This window comes from Furipterus horrens, unplaced genomic scaffold (assembly GCF_987537825.1).
Source record: "Furipterus horrens unplaced genomic scaffold, mFurHor1.1.pri manual_scaffold_2, whole genome shotgun sequence".
NCBI lineage: Eukaryota > Metazoa > Chordata > Mammalia > Chiroptera > Furipteridae > Furipterus > Furipterus horrens.
Genome location: NW_028327172.1, coordinates 7,432,228 through 7,450,823, shown reverse-complemented (window position 1 = coordinate 7,450,823; position 18,596 = coordinate 7,432,228). Strand labels below are relative to the sequence as shown.

General features: G+C 47.0%; 1 protein-coding gene across 1 annotated transcript; it reads left to right on the top strand.

Annotated features, from left to right (window-relative positions):
• Positions 1-563: 563 nt before the first annotated feature.
• Positions 564-15,844, top strand: LOC150017656 (mammaglobin-A-like). Its single transcript, XM_090267229.1, has 4 exons — positions 564-618; positions 971-1,158; positions 14,673-14,726; positions 15,785-15,844. Exons 1-4 carry the CDS (start codon positions 564-566, stop codon positions 15,842-15,844), a joined length of 357 nt encoding a protein of 118 aa, XP_090123355.1.
• Positions 15,845-18,596: the final 2,752 nt, after the last annotated feature.

Sequence of the window (18,596 nt, the reverse complement as noted above, 5' to 3'; positions counted from 1 at the left end):
TTAGTCAGTGTTGCTGTAGTTTTTTGTTTGTTTGTTTGTACGTTGACGAGTTAGAAGACAAAACAGAGGAGTAACAGCGGTGCGGGGAGAAGAGGAGAGGAGGGTGGCGGAGGGGGAGAAGAGCTGAAGGTGAAGGAGGTGGAGGAGGGGGAGCGCAGGAAGACGTGGGGAAGGAGGAGGAGACACCGAGGACCACACTAATAATAAAACAGCAAGACGGGCAACACAGGCTCACAGGTGGTCATTCGCATTATTACTTAGCAAGCACTTCAGCATTAATTTCACCCAATGTCCTTACCTTCGTTGCAGTTCCACAATGTGTGAGGGTTTGGGAAGCGCTGTCCCCTGGGGTTCTACACACAGGCCCCAGCTGGCTGGTCTGGTGGAGTCCCGCTGTCCTTCCCTGGCCCAGTGCCAGGTTATCCTGTGACTCACTCTGTCTTGGGAGGGATTAAGGTGGCCCCCGGGAGAATAAAAGGAGGAGTTCTGGGCGCTCACCTCCAACGCGAGTTCCTTCTTCCCTGTCACATCGGAGCGCCCAGCCAACAGCCGCTGCCTGAACCATGAAGCTGGTGACAGTCCTCATGCTGGCTGCCCTCCCCCTTTTGTGCTACGCAGGTGAGTGCTGCCAGGTGCAGACTTTGGACGAGGGTTGCCGTCAGGGCCCCTGTGGAAGACCTCCTGCTCCCCAAGACCCGGGACAGAGCATCTCATTTCTCTAGTCTCTGCTGTGTGTGTGTGTGACCGCGGGTGGGGTAGGGGGTGAGGACAGGAGCCAGATGTTTTAGAGCTAAAAGAAAATCCCAGACCCTGAGTGGACTCTCCTAGAATTGAGGATTCAGGCCATTTCCTGAAGCCGTTCTGCAGGTACACCTCTGCGGGGATGTTAAAAAATGACAGCATCCTAGTCACACCCCACCCGGAATTCATGCCTCTGTAACGGACCCTCGCTTGTATGCATTTATCCCAGGATCTGGCTGCAACCTGTTACAGGATGTGATCGATCAGGCAATTGATCCCAATGTGACCACGACTGAGTACACTGACCATCTTCAAAAATATATACCAGGTGAAACCACTGAAATGGCCGTAAAAAAGCTGAAGGAGTGCTTTCTCCAGCAGAGTGAGGAAACTCTGAAGAATGTCCAAGAGTTGATGGTAATTCCAGTTTCTCTTTAACGGCTTTTAAGCCACTGGACAGGGACACGCAGGCTCTAAGTTTGTTTCTGTATTTTTGAAGCACGTGCTGGTCACGCTGGCAGCTCAGTGAATGCAGCTGCTGGTGAGTGTGATTCCTTGGGCATCAGAGAGCCATCGCGGTGCCGGTGCGGGTTCGCCGGCTCCTCAGGGAGACGTCCGTGGGAAAGGCAAAGAGGGCAGAGGGCGCTGGGCAAAGGCCTACCTCCCCCTCAGCTGAAAAGCACCGGGTTCTCGAGCGGGCCCCCGCTTGTGAGAGGGAGCGGGAGAATAATTCCTCTTGTTCATCAAACAAGTAGTGAGACGTTTTAAAGAACTTTCAAGAGTCCAGAACATTTACATCGCAGGGAGATTCCTTACATCTGATTGACACAATCCGCAATGCACTGTCAAGCAACCGAAGTTCGCTGGGATGAAAGTGATGGGACTTCTTGACCCTTAACGAAAGCCCCTGGGTGACCAGTGGAAACCAGGGCTATGCATCCGCCACAGGGGATGCGCAGTTGAAAACCAAACTCAGTAGTTTAACATGAGACAGTTTTTCCATTTATAACAGATATTGTTCCATCTCGTGGTCATCCCCTACCCTTATATACCATTGGAAACATCCAGGGTAGCAACTTGGGAATCTTGCCACGGCACAAAGATGAGGGGACGTCAATCACTAAGACATTCCCGACACAGGGCAGGGCATGGATGACCCTTGAGGAACTGTGATACAAGGACACAAGCCACTCACTAAAAGACACATTTCACATTTTGTACAGTAGCCAGGCTCTTAGAGGTGAATACAGTAGTCCCTCCCTATATCGCGGTTCACTTATCGAGGATTTTTTAAAATATTATTTAATTATTTATCACAGATTTTTCGCTATATCATGGGATTTTGCGGTCGGTACTCTATACGCATGTTGTTAAAGTAACGTAGGTTTCAGAGTGTAGAATAAATGTAAGGTCCTACTTCATGGGGGGGTCTGGAACGTAATACCCGCGATAAGTGACTGTAATGGTTTCCAGGGTGGGGGGTGGGGAAGGGGGCCAGCGGGGAGGGTCTGGAGCTGCACGTCAGCGAGATGGGAAGGCCCTGGAGACTGGCTGCCCTGCAGAGTGAACGTTCTTCATGTGACTAAACTGTGCCTTTAAAATGGTGGAAGTGGTAATATTGATGTTATATGTATTTATCGTAATTAAAACTTTTTAAAAATTATCAGCCCCTTTAATTTAAGATAATGGGAGTTTTTCTTTAAACCCTCAGCTAGACGAACCTTGAGGAGCGCACACCTCCAAAGTTCTGTCTGCCAGAGGCTAAGGGGAGGCAGGGGCGGCGGGCAGGGCCAAGGGGGGGAGCTCAGAAGCTCACACTCCCTCCTATTAGGACCGAGGTGTTGAAAACTGACAACGTAGTACACTGGCTGAGTTATCTCAAAGGAGAGGACACATGTAGATAATATCATCAAAGGGATCCCAGGTCAGAACAAGATCCGGAAGCCCAGCACCCTTGGGCCTCTGGAAACGTCTCCCAAGCGATAGAACGAGTGCGATAATTCTGACTTTTCTTCCAGCACCAGCCTCCTGTCAAGTGGGTGTGGGCACATCCAGCAAAGCCATGAGAAGGCATGTTTGTGTTTCGGGATTTCCCTTTGTAAGAACACTAGAAATGTAAGCGCTGTCCCTGTTTCTGTTTTGCAGGATGACATATACAACAGCAGGCAGTGTTCTCACTATTAACCTTCCCCAGGACTACAGAGAATGGCCAGAAAGCAACTACACATGGATAGAAACCACAACGTGGCTTTTTTCTTCATCTTTTGACCTACAAACTGCAAGACAATTGTTGAAACCTCACATACATTTTCACTTCATTAAAGCATCTGCAAACCTAAACTTGTTTTTGGTTATTGATTACAATGGAGGCTTCAGCGAGACTCGCGTCATGCGTGCGTTGCTTGCACACACGCGTATGCACACACACTGGTACACGGTGATTTGCTACAGAACTCATGGTGATGTGTTGAGAATCTGAACGGCACACTGTCCCTTTCCACCTGTGTCTGGCATGTGATTGTCCCCCCTCAGTCCCTGCCCCAGGGACCATCAGGCAGCGTCAGGGTCTCAGGTCCTGCTGGCAGCGGCCTGCTCAGGTTCCTGGGGCCACGGCCAGCCTCACGTCCATGCTGTGCCCTGCCCACCATGCCTGACTCCTCTCTGGGTGTTCTCTGTCCCAGACCCAAGGCTCCGGGAGGGGACCCAAGCCAGTGAGAGAGGTGACTCAGGCATTGCAGGGCTGAATCCTGGCGGAGTCCTGAAAGTTGATTTGGGACATTTATTTGGATTTTAACAGTGTTCCACTAGAATGTTATTACTGAGATTATTGGTGCCCCCTTACATTGTGTGACTGTCCCTTCTAGTGGCAATGTGGCCCATCCTCCCGTTCCCACGATGACCTACAAGCAGTGAGGTTTGAGGGACTTGTGTGAGTTTCATGGGAATAAAGCAAAGCCAGAGATGTTTACATTAGACCTCAGCTCCCCTGACCTTGGCCAGTGCCCACGGTCCTGTCACCAGGGGTGAGTTATAACCACCCTCCTGCCCCTACCACTGTGGGGCCCTCTCCTTCCTGAGCTATCCTCTCACCCAGAAAGACCCCTGACCCTTTCTTGGGACAATTCAGCTCCCTCCAGGGCTGGCCTTTCCACCAAGTAAAACCCAAACAGGAAATTAGGCAATCAATACTTTTAGGTTCCACAAAAGTGTTATAATTTCTTCAAAAATATTAACTCTAAGCGACTAGAGTACTAATGAATACGTACCAGTGAATCTCGTGGGGTCCATTTCTCTCCATATCAATGCATAAAGAAGAGACTGAATGTATGTTGGTTGAGTGTTTGTGGGAAGAGATGCTGAGATTAAGTCCAGCAAGCAGGATGTGTGGCCAGCTATGAACGGAGTGCTGTAACTCTCTCTGGTAATCAGCGATTGTTCACAGCCCTTCCATTCCTTTTATTGGGTTGCAGAAAAGATTTTTTTTTTTAAGTAAAACTTAAACAGAAACTAAAAAGGCTTACATAGTAACAAACATTCTTTCCACTAAAAGGGATATACATTAACCCACAGAGCTACAGAACTAACAAGCTCACGTGATCCCACTAAGAGGGACAAACATTAACCTATAGGGCTACAGAGCAAAGCGGTAAATCACAAAAAGTCCAAGGGTCTGTCCCAAATCCAATATAGTTGCTATGGGAGAGAGGAGACACTAATTTTCAAGCTTCTTTGTTCTTAGAGACTTGTAAACCGGTCTCCAAGAACTGTGTGCAGGTAAGGGTCCAAGGGTCTGCACCACATCCGATGTTATCACGATGGGAAGGAGGCTTAGGTCTTCAGCCCGCTTTGTTCCCTGGCTTTCGTGACTCAGTTACCAGGAGCCGCGTGTAGCTGCTGGCGTCAGCAAGACTCTCTTGCAAGTTCTTGCAGGCTGAGATCACAGGACACCTGGGTAGGGGGGCCTACTTGCAGGCCCTCCGGCAGAGGGCTTGTGACTTTCGCCTACAAATGTACCTAAGACTCAGTAAATCATAATAAGCAACTTCCTTCCACTTCTCCAAAGCCCCTCCGGGTTGGTGACAGCATTAGTCCCAGTAAAAGGACACTTTTCCCAGACTCACACCTCACATTTTAACGTTTTATTTATTACAACCACACACACACACACACACACACACACTCCCTTCTTTATTAAGAACTCACGGGCCCTGCTCAGTCTTGGTGCTTCTGACGCACGTGCAGAAGTGGGCCTTTGCTCAGTGACCGACCATGGCCCCTCTGAGTGGGCAGCTGCAGTGGGCGCTGGGAGGGAGCAACCGAAGGCCCTGTGTGGGGGAGTCAGGAGGAGACACATGACTGTAGTCACTGAAATTGCCCTCTCCCGTCAGACTGGTCACGGGCTTGGAAGGGAGGAGAGGCCTCAGGACCCTGAGCAGCCGCAGCCAGAAGGAGGCTCCAGTGCAGGAGCGCAGTCAGAGGCCAGCTCCTGATGGGGCAGCCCGGGAAGGCCCCCCGCCTCCTCAGAGCCATCTCTCTGACCATGTTGGCCCCACCTGCCTCAGGACACGCCGAGCTGCCCCAGTGAGCGAGGGCACCGTTACGTGCTCACGTGTTTCCCGGGTGCCCCTCTCCTCTCAGGATATAGATGGAGAGTGTGGGTCAGAAAAGCATCCGGGAACCGTGTGGAGGTGCCAACAGCACCAGTGACCACGGAGGGCCAGGCCGAGCACAGCGCCGGAAGGACGGTTGGAGAGGGGGGCAGGGAAGCGCCAGCTCAGCTCCGGGGAGCCCATGCCAAGGGGCAGGCGTGTGAGGGACCTGGGGTGGGTGGTGGCTCCTGAGAAGGAGCCAAGGCAACTATGTCAGATCCACGCAGGTGAAACGCACCAGGCCACCAGGGAGCAAAGCAGCTGAAAGCTCCCGAAGCGAAGCGCGGAGCGAACATTTCCGTGAAAGGCTCAGAGTGAAGTGAAGCTGGTGAGAAGGTGGGAAGAGGGTCTTTGAGGCAAAGCCACCCAGCCCGGCCCCCGCCTGACGTCCCCCAGGAGGCTCACACTGACCAGAAAGTGCCGGCCCAGTGGGGGACACACACTCCAAGGTGGCAAATGTGGGCAAACAGATGGGACACCAGTTGGCTTAGAAGGGCCATCACAGATGCCTGACATTCCCAGGAGGAAAGCCCAGTGTTCTCAGGACTCAAGGGCAGAAAAGTGAGCGTTCCGGTGTTCGGTGCCTTGTCCAGTGGAGGAGAGGGCTCTGCCCACTGTTTGGGGAAAGTTGATCCCATCGGGGTTCCCCAGTGGGGCGAAAATTTTCTTTCAGGGTTGCAGCTTGATGTTGAGACTCTTCATCTGCATTGGGTGTTGGTTGCAAGCGGGTTGATGGTGAGGGTCTTCGTCAGCGCTGGGAGGGGTTTGCATGCGGATTGATGTGCAGGGTCTTCGTCAGCAGTGAGAGGGGCTTGCATGCGGATTGATGCTCAGGGTCTTCGTCAGCGCTGGGGGATGCAGCATGTGTTCAGGCAGAAATCCATCATTCTAGCTGCACGTTTCACAGGATACATGAACGGGATGGCAATTGCCTGCGCATGGGCATGATAATAAACCTTTGTGGATGACAGGAATAGAAATGTTATACAGTGTTTTCCTACAAGGATCAGCCATGTCTAAAGGAGTTCTTCCATGAATAACCTTCTAGTAACTAAAGCTTCCTCTACGATTTCTTTTCTGTGTGAGTGTTGAGAATTCACAGTAAATGCAGATGGAAGAAAGAAGAAACTCCTACTTCTGCGACAACATGGATTGAACTGGAGAGTATTATGCCTAGTGAAGAATTAACAGTAAAAATTGTAAGAAGGGTTGTTAGTATTATTTAAATAATGCACCGAGTTACAGGCGCTTATACACTGGTAATTATGATAGGCCAATAGTTCTCAAAAAAGAAATCCTTGGAAATGTAAAAATAATTAAGATCATAAACAGCTTTAGCTGAAGTAGCTTCTAAATATCAACCTTTGCTCATTGAATTTATAATGGAGAAATTGTGAAATATGTGTTCATTCATGTAATCATAAAAATTTAAAACAACATAGATGTCTTCATAAAAATGATTATACTTTCTAACAGGGTAGAAAAAAATGTGTTTTGTTAGAATTTTCATTGCTTAGATTTTTACCAGCCTCTTTAGTACCCGACCAGTATTTTCTTGGCATTAAATATGTTGCTGTGCTCCAGGGCATGTAGCCTCCAACAACCTCTACAGTAGACTTCTGAGAAAATATGAGTGATTAGGAAAATGTTAGTATTATTATTAAAATAGTTTTGATCTCTCGGTACCCTCTGAAAGAAGCTCAGAGTCTTACCATGATCCATGGATCATGCTTTGAGAACTACAATATTATGTCATCGCACTTATGTGAATATATAAAATTCCTTCTCTAAAATTAAGACTTAGGTTCCTTAAAATCCAGGATAAAAAAAAAGTGCTTGTTATAAGCAGCACTCGTATGACATTTCCTCAAAAAATTAAGAATACAGTTACCATATGTCCCAATAATCCCTCTTTTGGTTATCTACCCAAAAACCTCAAAAACTTTTTCTGCAAAGGAATATGCACCCCTATGTTCATTGCAGCATTATTCACAGTGGCCAAGACATGGAGACAACCAAACTGCCCTTCGATAGAGGACTAGAGAAAGATACATAAACGCTATGGAATAGTACTCAGCCATAAGAAAAGATAAAATACTGCTGTTTGCAACAGCGTGAGAATATTGCGCTAAGAGAAATAAGAGATTCAGAAAAAGCTAAGAACTGTGATTTCACTCATATGTGGGATATCAAACTGAAACTCACAGACACAGACAGCAGTGTGGTGGTTACCAGAAGGGAGGGTAAGGGGGGCCAAACATATGGTGATGGACGATGATCTGACTTTGGGTGGTGAGCACACAGTGTAATGTACAGCTCCTGTATCACAGAAATGGGCACTTGATCCCTGTATGATCTTGTTAACCTATGTTGCCCCAATAAATTTTATTAAAAAATATACCTGTTATGTGCAGTATTTGTTAACACTGCCTTGTGTCACCCCCCCCCCACCAAAGTGGCAATGAAAACAAGACAATGAACCAATTCTAAATAGTGCCATAGATGAGAGAGTGTGCATTCATCCCCAAGAATGGTTGTTTTACCTGGAAACCTGAGATATGTTCGGGAAGTACCATGAGTACCACAGGAATTATTAAGATAATAAGACGGTTAGACACATCAACAATGTACAAAAACACAATCACTTTTATGTGCGCCATGTGACACATAGCGGAAGTTAGAGATAGAATAGGTTGTCACCAGAGTAGTATCAGCAAGATGGTGGAATACAAAGTCCCAGCTTCCATTACTTCACAGAAACACAGTTGTTTTTTCTCGTACGCTCCCTAACCAGGGATCCAATCCACAACCTGGGTATGTTCCCTGACCGGGAATCAAACCCATGGCCTTTGGGTCTATGATATGACACTCCAACCAACCAGGTCACACTGGTCAGGACAAAAACACAGTTTTAACAATAATATACTGACCAAAATACCTCTAGGAAAGGTCAAGGTTCAAGTTAAAAAGTCGCAGTACTCCAGATGACCACAATAGTGAGAACAGCTGCATTGAAATGAGTAAGCAAATCTACTTTACCTATTGCAGCTCCTCTCCAAGGCAGCAAAGCTCAGCACCAAGAGATCACCTCAGCCCAGGGCTTCTCCCTTGGGAAAAACAATTAGAGAGTGTAGCATGCATCTAACATCCCCATCATTTCTGTGCATCGCCTGACGGATTGATTTCTCTCTCAGAGAATGTGGAGTGTCGACATCACCCTCAGAGTTTGGTGCCTGGGGACAACTGAGAACAAAAGAAGAGAAGGGACCTTTTCTGTGGGCAGAAGGGCTCTGAGATTGCAAAAACAGTGCTGAATCTCATCTACTCATCACGAGGGAGTGAGAGCAATTGGGTGTGCATGCAACACCCTGAGCTTTTGGTTCACTACCCAGGAGAATGACTCCTTCATCTCACCTGAGTGCTGATGGAACCAGCACATGTGGACACATTGAGAGGAACTAAGGAAAAGGAAAAGGGCAGATGTCCTGTGGCAGCAGGCACTGCTCTGCAATTGGTAGAGTCCTTGAGACCCTTCCTCCAATAGGGAGAGAGAGCATATCTCCAAACTCCTAGCCTGTGTGACAGCATCAGACACCAGAGGGAGCAAGAGATCATGGACTGCTTGCTACAAGATAAAGATAGCAGGAGGGACTTCTGGGCAACATGGAGGCCTAGACAGACACACTACATCTCCCTCCACAACTAAAATGGAATACAACTACCTTAAAACTAGAGACAACCAAAGGTTCTGGAAAATTGAGCTGCATGGAAGTTGAGCAAACAAAGAAATAAAAAAGAAATACTCATCCAGACAGGTAGGAGGGATGAAGCTGGCGCAAAAAGGATGCGGTGTGGTGGCAGTATCAGCGGAAGCAGTGGCAGGCCAGCGGAAGGCGCAGTCACAGGTTTTAAAAACTAGGGAGGGACACCAGGGGAGCTCTACGAGCAGCAGACCAGACCACACAGCTCAAGGTTCCAGCACCGGGAAAAATAAAGCCTCATTGACTCTGATTGTGCAAACCAGAGGAGGCTGGGGCGGAGGAAGAAATTCCCGGTCTCTCAGCAGAGTCCGCTTGTGTAAAGAAGCCCCACAGTCCTAAAATGTTCGCAGACCCACCAACTCTGGAACGATGGCCAGGGCCACAACTAGAGAGGCACCATCCCATATAGAAGTGGGAGAAATGCCTGGAAAAGGGGCAAGTGCTGAGCAAGTGGCATTCTTCCCTCCCAGAACCCTGTTCCACACACAGCACCACAACGTGATGAAACAGGTCGCCCTGTACTGACGAATCCCTAAGGCTCCGCCCCTTACAATGTCTACCTAAGACACAGAGGCAAACAAACATAGGAGCCTGTCAAGATGAGGAAACAGAGCAATACAGCCCAAAAGAAGGGAGAGATCAAAGTTCCAGTGGGAGAACTAAGCGACCAGGAGATAGCCAACCTAACAGACACAGAGCTCAAAACACTGGTAATAAAGATGCTCACAGGATTGACCAATATGTTTAAGTACCGCAGATGCATAAGGGAAGACGTGAAGGCCTTGCTAAATGAAAGAAAGGAAATCCACAAAAAAACCAATGGTGAAGGGAAGTAAACTGGGGTTCAAATCAATGATTTGGAACATAAGGAAGAAAAAAACAGTCAACCAGTACAGAATGAGAAAACAAGAGTTGAAAAAATGAGGAGAGGCTTAGGAACCTTAGGGACATCTTTAAATGTGCCAACATTTGAATCATAGGGGTGCCAGAAGGAGAAGATAAAGAGCAAAAAATTGAAAGCTTATGTGAAAGATAATGAAGGAAAACTTCCCTGGATTGGCAAAGAAAATGAACATACAAGTCCAGGGAGCACAGAGAGTCACAAACAAGCTAGACCCAAAGAGGACCACACCAAGACACATAATAATTAAAATGCCAAAGGTTCAAGATAAAGAAAGAATCTTCAAAGCAGCAAAATAAAAGCAGGGTTAACTACAAATAGGTGCCTATAAGACTATCAGCTGATTTCTGAAAAGAAACTTTGCAGGCAAGAAGTATTCAAGGTGATGAAAAGCAAGGACCTACAACCAAGATTACTCTATCCAGCAAAGCTATCATTTGGAATGGAAGGGCAAATGAAGTGCTTCCTGGACAAGGTAAAGCTAAAAAAGTTCATCATCACCAAGCCATTATTATATGAAATGTCAAAGGGACTTACTTAAGAAAAATATCAAAATTATGAACATTAAAATGACCACAAACTCACAACTATCAACAACAGGATCTAAAAAATAAAAACAAAATTAAACTAAACAAACCAGGATAGGAACAGAATCATAGGTATGGAGATCATTTGGAGGGTTATCAGCTGAGAGGGGGAGCGGGAGAAATGGGGAAATGGTGCAGGGACTAAGAAGCATAATTGGTTGGTACAAAATAGACAGGGGGACGTTAAGAATAATATAGGAAAGGGTGAAGCCAAAGAACTGATATGCACAGCCCATGGACATGAATTTGGGGGGTGTGGGATAGCTGAAGAGAAAGGGGTTACTGGGCAGAGGGGAGCAAAGGAAAACAAATTGGGACAACTGTAACAATATAATCAATAAAATATACTTAAAAAATAGTCTTGAACATGAGATGGTACATTATTAGCTCAGCAAAGTCCCTCTCCTTTAGAAGTTTTCACTCCCCTGGTGTGTGTTTAGCAGTTTGAAGACTAAAGCCCTAGGGAATTCCTGGGGTGTCATCCTGAGCCGTGAGGAACACCTGTTCCTGCGCATCCTGCTGAGGACAGGAGTTCAGAGCCCCTGTGAGCCTTGGGGTGAGTAACCCCCACACCCCACATGCCACCCTATTCTGCTCTTAGTTCCAATATCCAGTATTAGGATTTTAACATCACAATAACTGTGACTGGGATGTGATCACAAAACTGTTAATGAAGTGATTGAGAAGTAATGATCTTATCTTAACTGATAGAAATCTCGATAGAACCAGAGCCAAATCCAGAAGCACACTCTGCTAGCACTTAGGATAAACAAACATTCCTTGTTGGCAGAGTCAATTGGACTCAATCTGGTATTTGACTTTGGGGATGAGGTGATTTATTCTGTTTGAATTAGCATTTACATTTGTTCCTTTTTTTTTTCTAATGTAAGTGTAATAGCTGACCTTTACCCCCAGACACCATACGGCTTTTATCCTATATTAATCCATTTATGCTAACACACGTCCTTTGAGGAAGGCACTGTGATATCACCCTTATTTTACAGATGAGGAAACCGAGGCTGAGAGGGTCAGCACCTCGCTGAAGACCCCACAAGTAAAAAGTTCCAGAGCTGACCTCGAATCCACTAGTCTGGGCCCAAAGTCAGGGTTCTCCCTGCTAATCAAGAAGTGCAAATACTCTAATTTTGAGTCATTCAGACAATACTTCAGAATTCAAAACAGACAATCCTGCTAGGATTCTGGTGGAGGGAGCATTGACCTGCAGAACTACTTGTGAATCATTCACACGTGTAAAATTTTAAATATTTCCCTGCAGAGCAAGGTGTGTGCCTCTGTGAGTCACGTTTCCCTGCTTTCCCTGAAAACGCGGCACATCTCTGCAGGTGGGTTTCTGTGTCATGCTGCTGGTCCTGGTCCTGATGCCACCACCTCGTTGTTCCCATGACGTCACGCGATGGGAGCCGCTGGGTTACAGGAACGGAGCCGACTGAGTGTGTGTTTACCTAACGCTATGAATTCTTACCGGTTCCAGTAGTGTTTTCAGGAGATTGTCTTAAATGTTTATTCATCAATTCATTTTTAAACCTAATATGTTTTGTATTTTTTCCCAGTACCATTTAGTCCCTTTTTACCTCCCTCGCCCGAGCAATCACCACACTGTTGCTCATGTCCCTGAGTCCTCATCTGTTTGTTTTTGAAAACTCCTCACTCGAGGACATACCTATTGATTTTAGAGAGAGGGGAAGGGAGGGAGAGAGAAAGGGAGAGGAACACTGATGTGAGAGAGTAACATGATATGTGCCCCGAGTGGGGATTGAACCCCCAACCTAGGCATGTGCCCTGACTGGGAATCGAGCCTATGACCTTCGGGTTTATGGGATGACCCTCCAGTCAACTGAGCCACACTGGCTGAGGCTCAAATCATTTTTATATAGAATTTTTTCCTTGTTTGAAGAGAATATCTTCTTTATTTTCCTCCTTTCTTGTTCTCAGAGTGGTTTAAGTTCACAGAGAAATTGAAGGGAAAGTGCAGGGTTCCCACATCCGTTCGACTCACAAACACGCACAACCTCCCCCATCTGCACCCGCACCGGAGTGGGACATGTGTGACAACTGACGAACCTGTACTGACACAGCCTTATCATCCCAGGCCCATGGTTAACATTAGGGCTCACATGTGCGTTGTACGTTCTGTGTGTTTTGTGAGGTGTTTGATGATGGGCACCCGGCACTAGAGTGCAGCGCCTTCCTGCCCTGTGTCCTCTGTGCTCTGCCTGTCTTCCCGTCCTCTCCCCACCCCGGGACACCACTGACTGATCTGTCAGCGCCTCCACGGCTTTGACTCGTCCCCGATGTCTGCCATTGCACCAGGGATGCTGTGAGCCCTAAGGGCCTGCGAGATGCTGCAGCCACTCAGTGGAAGAGGCCTGGGTACCCAAGTCGCCCTTGAGGTCAGGCTGTGTCGTGGACAGGTATTCGGGGGCAGGAGGCTCCAGGTCCAGGCACAATTATTTATTTATACTTATGGTTTTTATTTTTTATTGTTGTTCTATTACAGTTGTCCCAACGGCTCTCCACTCCCCGCCCGATCCTCCCCCGCCCACCTCCCACAGTCACTCCCCACCCCATTGTCCACGCACTCGTCATTTATACATGTTGCCTCACTAGACCCTTCCCCTTTTCTCCTCCCTTTGCCCCCTCTCCCCTCCGGTCTGGTGACTGTGAGTCTGTTCCTTGTTTCCATGCCTCTGGCTCTATATTGCTTGTTTGTTTGTTTTGTTCATTAGGTTCCTGTTATAGGTGAGATCATATGGGATTTTTCTTGCACTACCTGGTTTATCCAGTTCCATCCATGCCGTTGTGAAAAGCAGGAGTTCCTCCTTTCTTTCTGCTGTGTAGTATTCCATTGTGTAACTGTTCCTCCGTTTTTTGATCCACTCACTTACTGATGGGCACGTAGGCTCTTTCCAGCCCTTGGCCATTGTGAATAGTCCTGCTATGAACATAGGGGTGCAAGGCAACAGTTATTTCGCGTGTCCACCCCAGAGGAGTATGTTATCAGTGATACTGTTTAGAAGCTGGATCATGGTGATAATCAAAAGCACGCGACTGATTCCCATTTTATTATCACATCTCAGTTCTCCACAGGCAGTGCCCCCTTCATCACCCACACCCCCAGGGGCACCACCACTGCCCCCACCCTCGGACCTCAGCGCCTCATGGAGCCTGCCCCCTGCACTGGCCTCTGCCCTGCACCGAGAGGTCACAGTGATGAGCCACTATTTTTTAATCCCCTGGAAGTAAAAAGGTAGAGAGATGAGGACATAACTGTGTTTTGGAGGAAAAGGAAGATCGGAGACAGAAGAACTTGCACAACAAAGCCGCCACCGCCCCCGCCACACCACGTGGTCTCCGCCCCGGCTCCGCCCCTCCTGCCTGTCTGGATGAGTATTACTGCTTTATAGCTTTGTTGGATTTCCCTGTAGTTCTTTTTTCTGGTAGCTCTGGTTGTTTTTAGTTGTATGGTAGTTGTATTTCTTCTTATGGTTGTGGAGGATGGAGAAGCGTGTCTACCTACATTTCCATCGTGGTTGGAAGGCCAGCAGTTTGTACGTTTTCATCACCTTCTTTCAATTGCCCCTCTCGCACGCATCACCGCTGATACCCACACGTATATTCCCGTTTTCTGAGTTTTTTTTTAAGATTCTTTCTCTGACTTCTTTCACTCAGCATAAGGCCTTCAAGGCCACGCAATTGACACAAATGGTAAGAGTCCTTCATTTTTAATGGTTACTATATACATATTCTTACGATTTCTTTATCCATCCACCCGTGACTGACCTTAAGGGCCCCAAGCAGTGGGGGCAGCTGCCTAGGGCATCCTTTGATGCTGTCCATGGTGCTGAACTCACTAATGCATTGCAGGGAGGCTAGGCGGTTCCGCTTGCAGGCCGAGTCTAGACCGTGGTCTGCATTGGCACTGCCAAGTTTATCCAACCTGAATCTAGCCTTGGCAATTTTTTTGGCAGCACTAATCACATCTGATGTATTTTTGTGTGGTCCTTTACCGCAGACCAAGTCTGTCATGTTCACCATGGTCATGCTCATCTGCTTGGGCAGCACAAAGGTGCCATTAGGAACTGGAAAAAAATATTTAAAAATTTATATTAAAACAATATATGCCTGAAAATGGGCAAGAAGATTAAGAAAGACACTGAGTGGTTACTTGCTGTATCAAATGTTGAAACTTAATTTAAAAAATAACTCTTCTTGCTCCATATTAGTGTTGAATTAGAAATAGGCAACTATAGTGTGGAACATAATAGGGAACTCAAAATGGATCCACACAAACAGGAAACTTAATATATAGTATCAGTGATGTTAGGGCTCAGTACTTAAAAGATTATTTTTTGGTTAGACATTTATACTAACCACCAGGAAGAAAGAAAATAAGACTTCTACCTCTTACAACATTCAAAATTTGAACTGGCTTCGAGATTGACATGTAAGAAGTCAGGAATTTTGGTAAAATGGCTGGGGGGAAGCCGCGTTGCATGTGGACGAAGGAGCATGAAAGGTGAGCAGTGGGACCAGTCGCTGGCACGTGATGCAGTAAACACTGCAGGGCCTTGTGATGTACCCAGGCCTTCTCTGGCACACGCTGACTTAACCTCCAGATGCTCGGTTTTATTTTTCATCCCAATGCAGGCCACTTTTCTGACCTACAGAGAAGTGAGTAGCAGGTAAAGGATAATAGCCTACAACATGATACACATGACTTAATCAGCATAATAAACACATCAACTAACCAACACATGAGCTTCATTGATTAATACCTGGGTATCAGGCAATGTTGGGGGAGAAATATTCCTGTGTGATCTTGTGTCTTATGTCTTACATCAAAGAGTGGCAGATCTACCACGAGAGGCATTTAGAGAAGATGCTAAGGCTACGTTACATAAATATTAGATGGTGAGGGATTAATGAGGACCAACATCCACAAGGAACAGAAGACTTTTATTGTGCCCTTCACTACAAAAGTCTGTTCAAGGAGAAAGGTCTTTCTAGTGAGCAGGGTACAAGGTTAAGCAAAGTAAGTAGCCTTCAGGATGCTATAGTGAGAGTCAGCTCATCAATTCCTGGTCCATCTCACGAGCCCTGAGGCATTCTGGCCTCTTTTCCCAGGGGATTCCTCCAGAATACATGGACCAGTTCCTCCAGCTGGCCATCGCTGCCGCAGCCTAACGCCTTTCTTCTCTGGGGTCCTGACATAGAGCACCTGCTTCTTTTCATCGGCCTGAGTGGCACCTGTGTGTGCAGAGGACTCAGACTCCCTGTCCGGGAGGTACCTTCGTGGGGTTGTGACTTGCTGTCCTCCAGTGTTCAGATCACAGGTGGGGCTGACTTACACTGAGGAGGATGGACCTCAAGGATGGACCAGCCACCTACCCACTGTGGGGAGCGTCAAGCAGAGCTGTGTGAGGAGGTGGCCTTCGTGGCTCTGAGGCAGTTTTTCCTCGGAATGGCTTCATGTAGCATCCTTCCCCCGGGGGAACACATGGCCTGTAACAGAGCCTCTGCTTGGCCTGCTAACCTTGACTCCCACTGAAAAGGAGCTTAGGATGGAAGGAGAGTCCTCAACACTCAAGAGTCTTCTGTTGGTGAAGAAGATCCCTGGGTCCCACCTGGCAGTCTGGGGCCCTGGACATGTCATCTCTGCAGAGCCAAAGGGCCTTGCATGGAGCCTGCTTGGCCACTGGGCCACCGAGAGGGCTTTAAGCTGCTTTGGGGTTGTTTTTGTGATTTACTCAGTTCTTAACTTGCCACTGGATTTGTGTGTGACCTTTGCAGAGGTCTGGGATTGGGGTGGGATCTGTGGCTGTCATTTGTAAGACTTTGTGTATCTGTTGGAGAATTTGTCTTCTCAATTGAGATTCTTGGTTTTAGTACTTTTTTACTAGAATACCCCAAAGAGACCACCCACTAGAGTGAGAGGAGAAACACGCCAACAACAGGTGCATCGGGATAAATGGGGACACGTGTTTTCCTAACTTAGAGATCATTGCAACATTTCTGTAAATTTGATGTTGTTTTTCAAGTTCAAAGTTAAAAAAATTGTATTCCTGAGGCAAAATGTATTGTGGTGAACACGCTCCTGCCTTCCTGGGAAGAAGGGTCAGACATCCAGGGAGAGTCCCTGACAGAGCTGGGTGATGGGAGCACCCTGTTGATGGGTGACAGTGTATGAAGTCAACGTACCCTCAGATGAAGGGTCTCCAAACTCCAGGCTGTGTCTGCGATGGCACCTGCAATGGATTCCCAGCCTCATGAAATGCACAAGTGAGGCACTGCACACAGTGAGAAACCAGTGAGAAATTCTGCAGCAAACCACACAGTTCTTTTTTTTAAGTATATTTCATTGATTATGTTGTTACAATATTAAGTACTTCTGAATTTTCCCTTATTATATACATTTTTTACGTGTGTCCAAAACAGGAAAGAGATGTAGCTGTCCCAGGGCAATTGTGTTATGGGAAGAGTTGTGAGCAAAAGGAAGGGAACAGTCCCCAAGGCCCCATGGTCCTTTCCTGGTCGTGGGTCTCCCGTGGCAGCTCACCGCTTGTGACAAGCGGTCAGCGTGTCATTAGAGGAATGAGGGCTACAGGTAGGTGGCCAGTGGGAGCAGGAAAGAGGGGTGCAGCGTCTCACACGTGCCCCCGAAGCCTTGGGCGTACATCTCGGGGGTCATCAGTGGACAGTGAGGGACACAGGAAGAAACAATGACGTGCCCCGTGGAGTGTGTGAGATGAGGGACGTTGGTGATGGGGGCTCCATCAGAGATCCCGGCAGCCCTGGGTAGAGACCAAACATATACCTTACAGTTTTGATACTCTTAGCAAAGTAAAATGATATTGATAAATACATTCCTTGATGAGTTGAATGAGGCCTGCTTTTGATTTTATATACCCATGGATAATAGCATTTATTGGTAAAAATGAGGTTACTTTAGTCATGGTGCTCATCCTTAGAGGTCTTAACGCTGAAAATACCTGTCACTTGATTGTGCAGCTGCTGAAAGAATAAGTGTGTGGTACCGATGCCCCTCGACTCCATGTGTTCATTTGGAGATTGGGCCAAAAATGACAGTGGGATCTACCACTCAAAATTATTTATAATGATTTATATGCCACAGCTAAGTTAGGTCCTTCTCTGATTTTATTCAAAGTCAGGACACAGAAACTACTCTCTATAGAGATACATCGTGTACTACAAACTATCACTTACAATTAGGTTTTTGGAATCTGGGGTTGTGCACACAGAGTTAGTGCCAGATAGGACTGACAGATGATGTGCATGCCATGTGTCTAAGTACAAGGGAAAAAGGATGTTTATGCCAGGGGACGTGGCACATGAGAACCAGTGTCACCAGATGATACATAAATTACAAAAGTACACGTGGACATATGCTCCAGAAGTGATGGTGTCTGAAATGATTCCATCCCATGTCCCTGCTCACCAGTCAAACACATGGCTCTGAAGGAGCCCTGGGATGCCAACCACTGCCAGAGGACACCTGTCACCAGCACATCCTGCTGAGGACTGGAGTCCAAAGACTCTGTGTGTCTTGGGATGAATTGTACCTACCCCACCCACCAGCCTCCTTTACCCTTAGTTCCAATATTCAGTATTTAGGCTTATAATATAACAGTAAAAGTCACTTAGATGTCATCATGAAACAGGAACTTAAGTGACTGAAAAATAATGATCTTGTTTTAACGAAGAGAAATCCCACTTGAACCGGAACCAGTTCCAGAGCACACTCAGTTAGCATTTAGGATAAATCAACATTCTTCCTTGGCAACGTCGCTTAGGTTCAGTCTCATATTTGCTTTTGGGGATGAGGTGACTTTTTGTGTTGACTTATGACTTATGACTTACATTTTCTTCTCTTCACCTAATTGTAACGCTGACATTTATGTGCACTACTGTGCTAAGC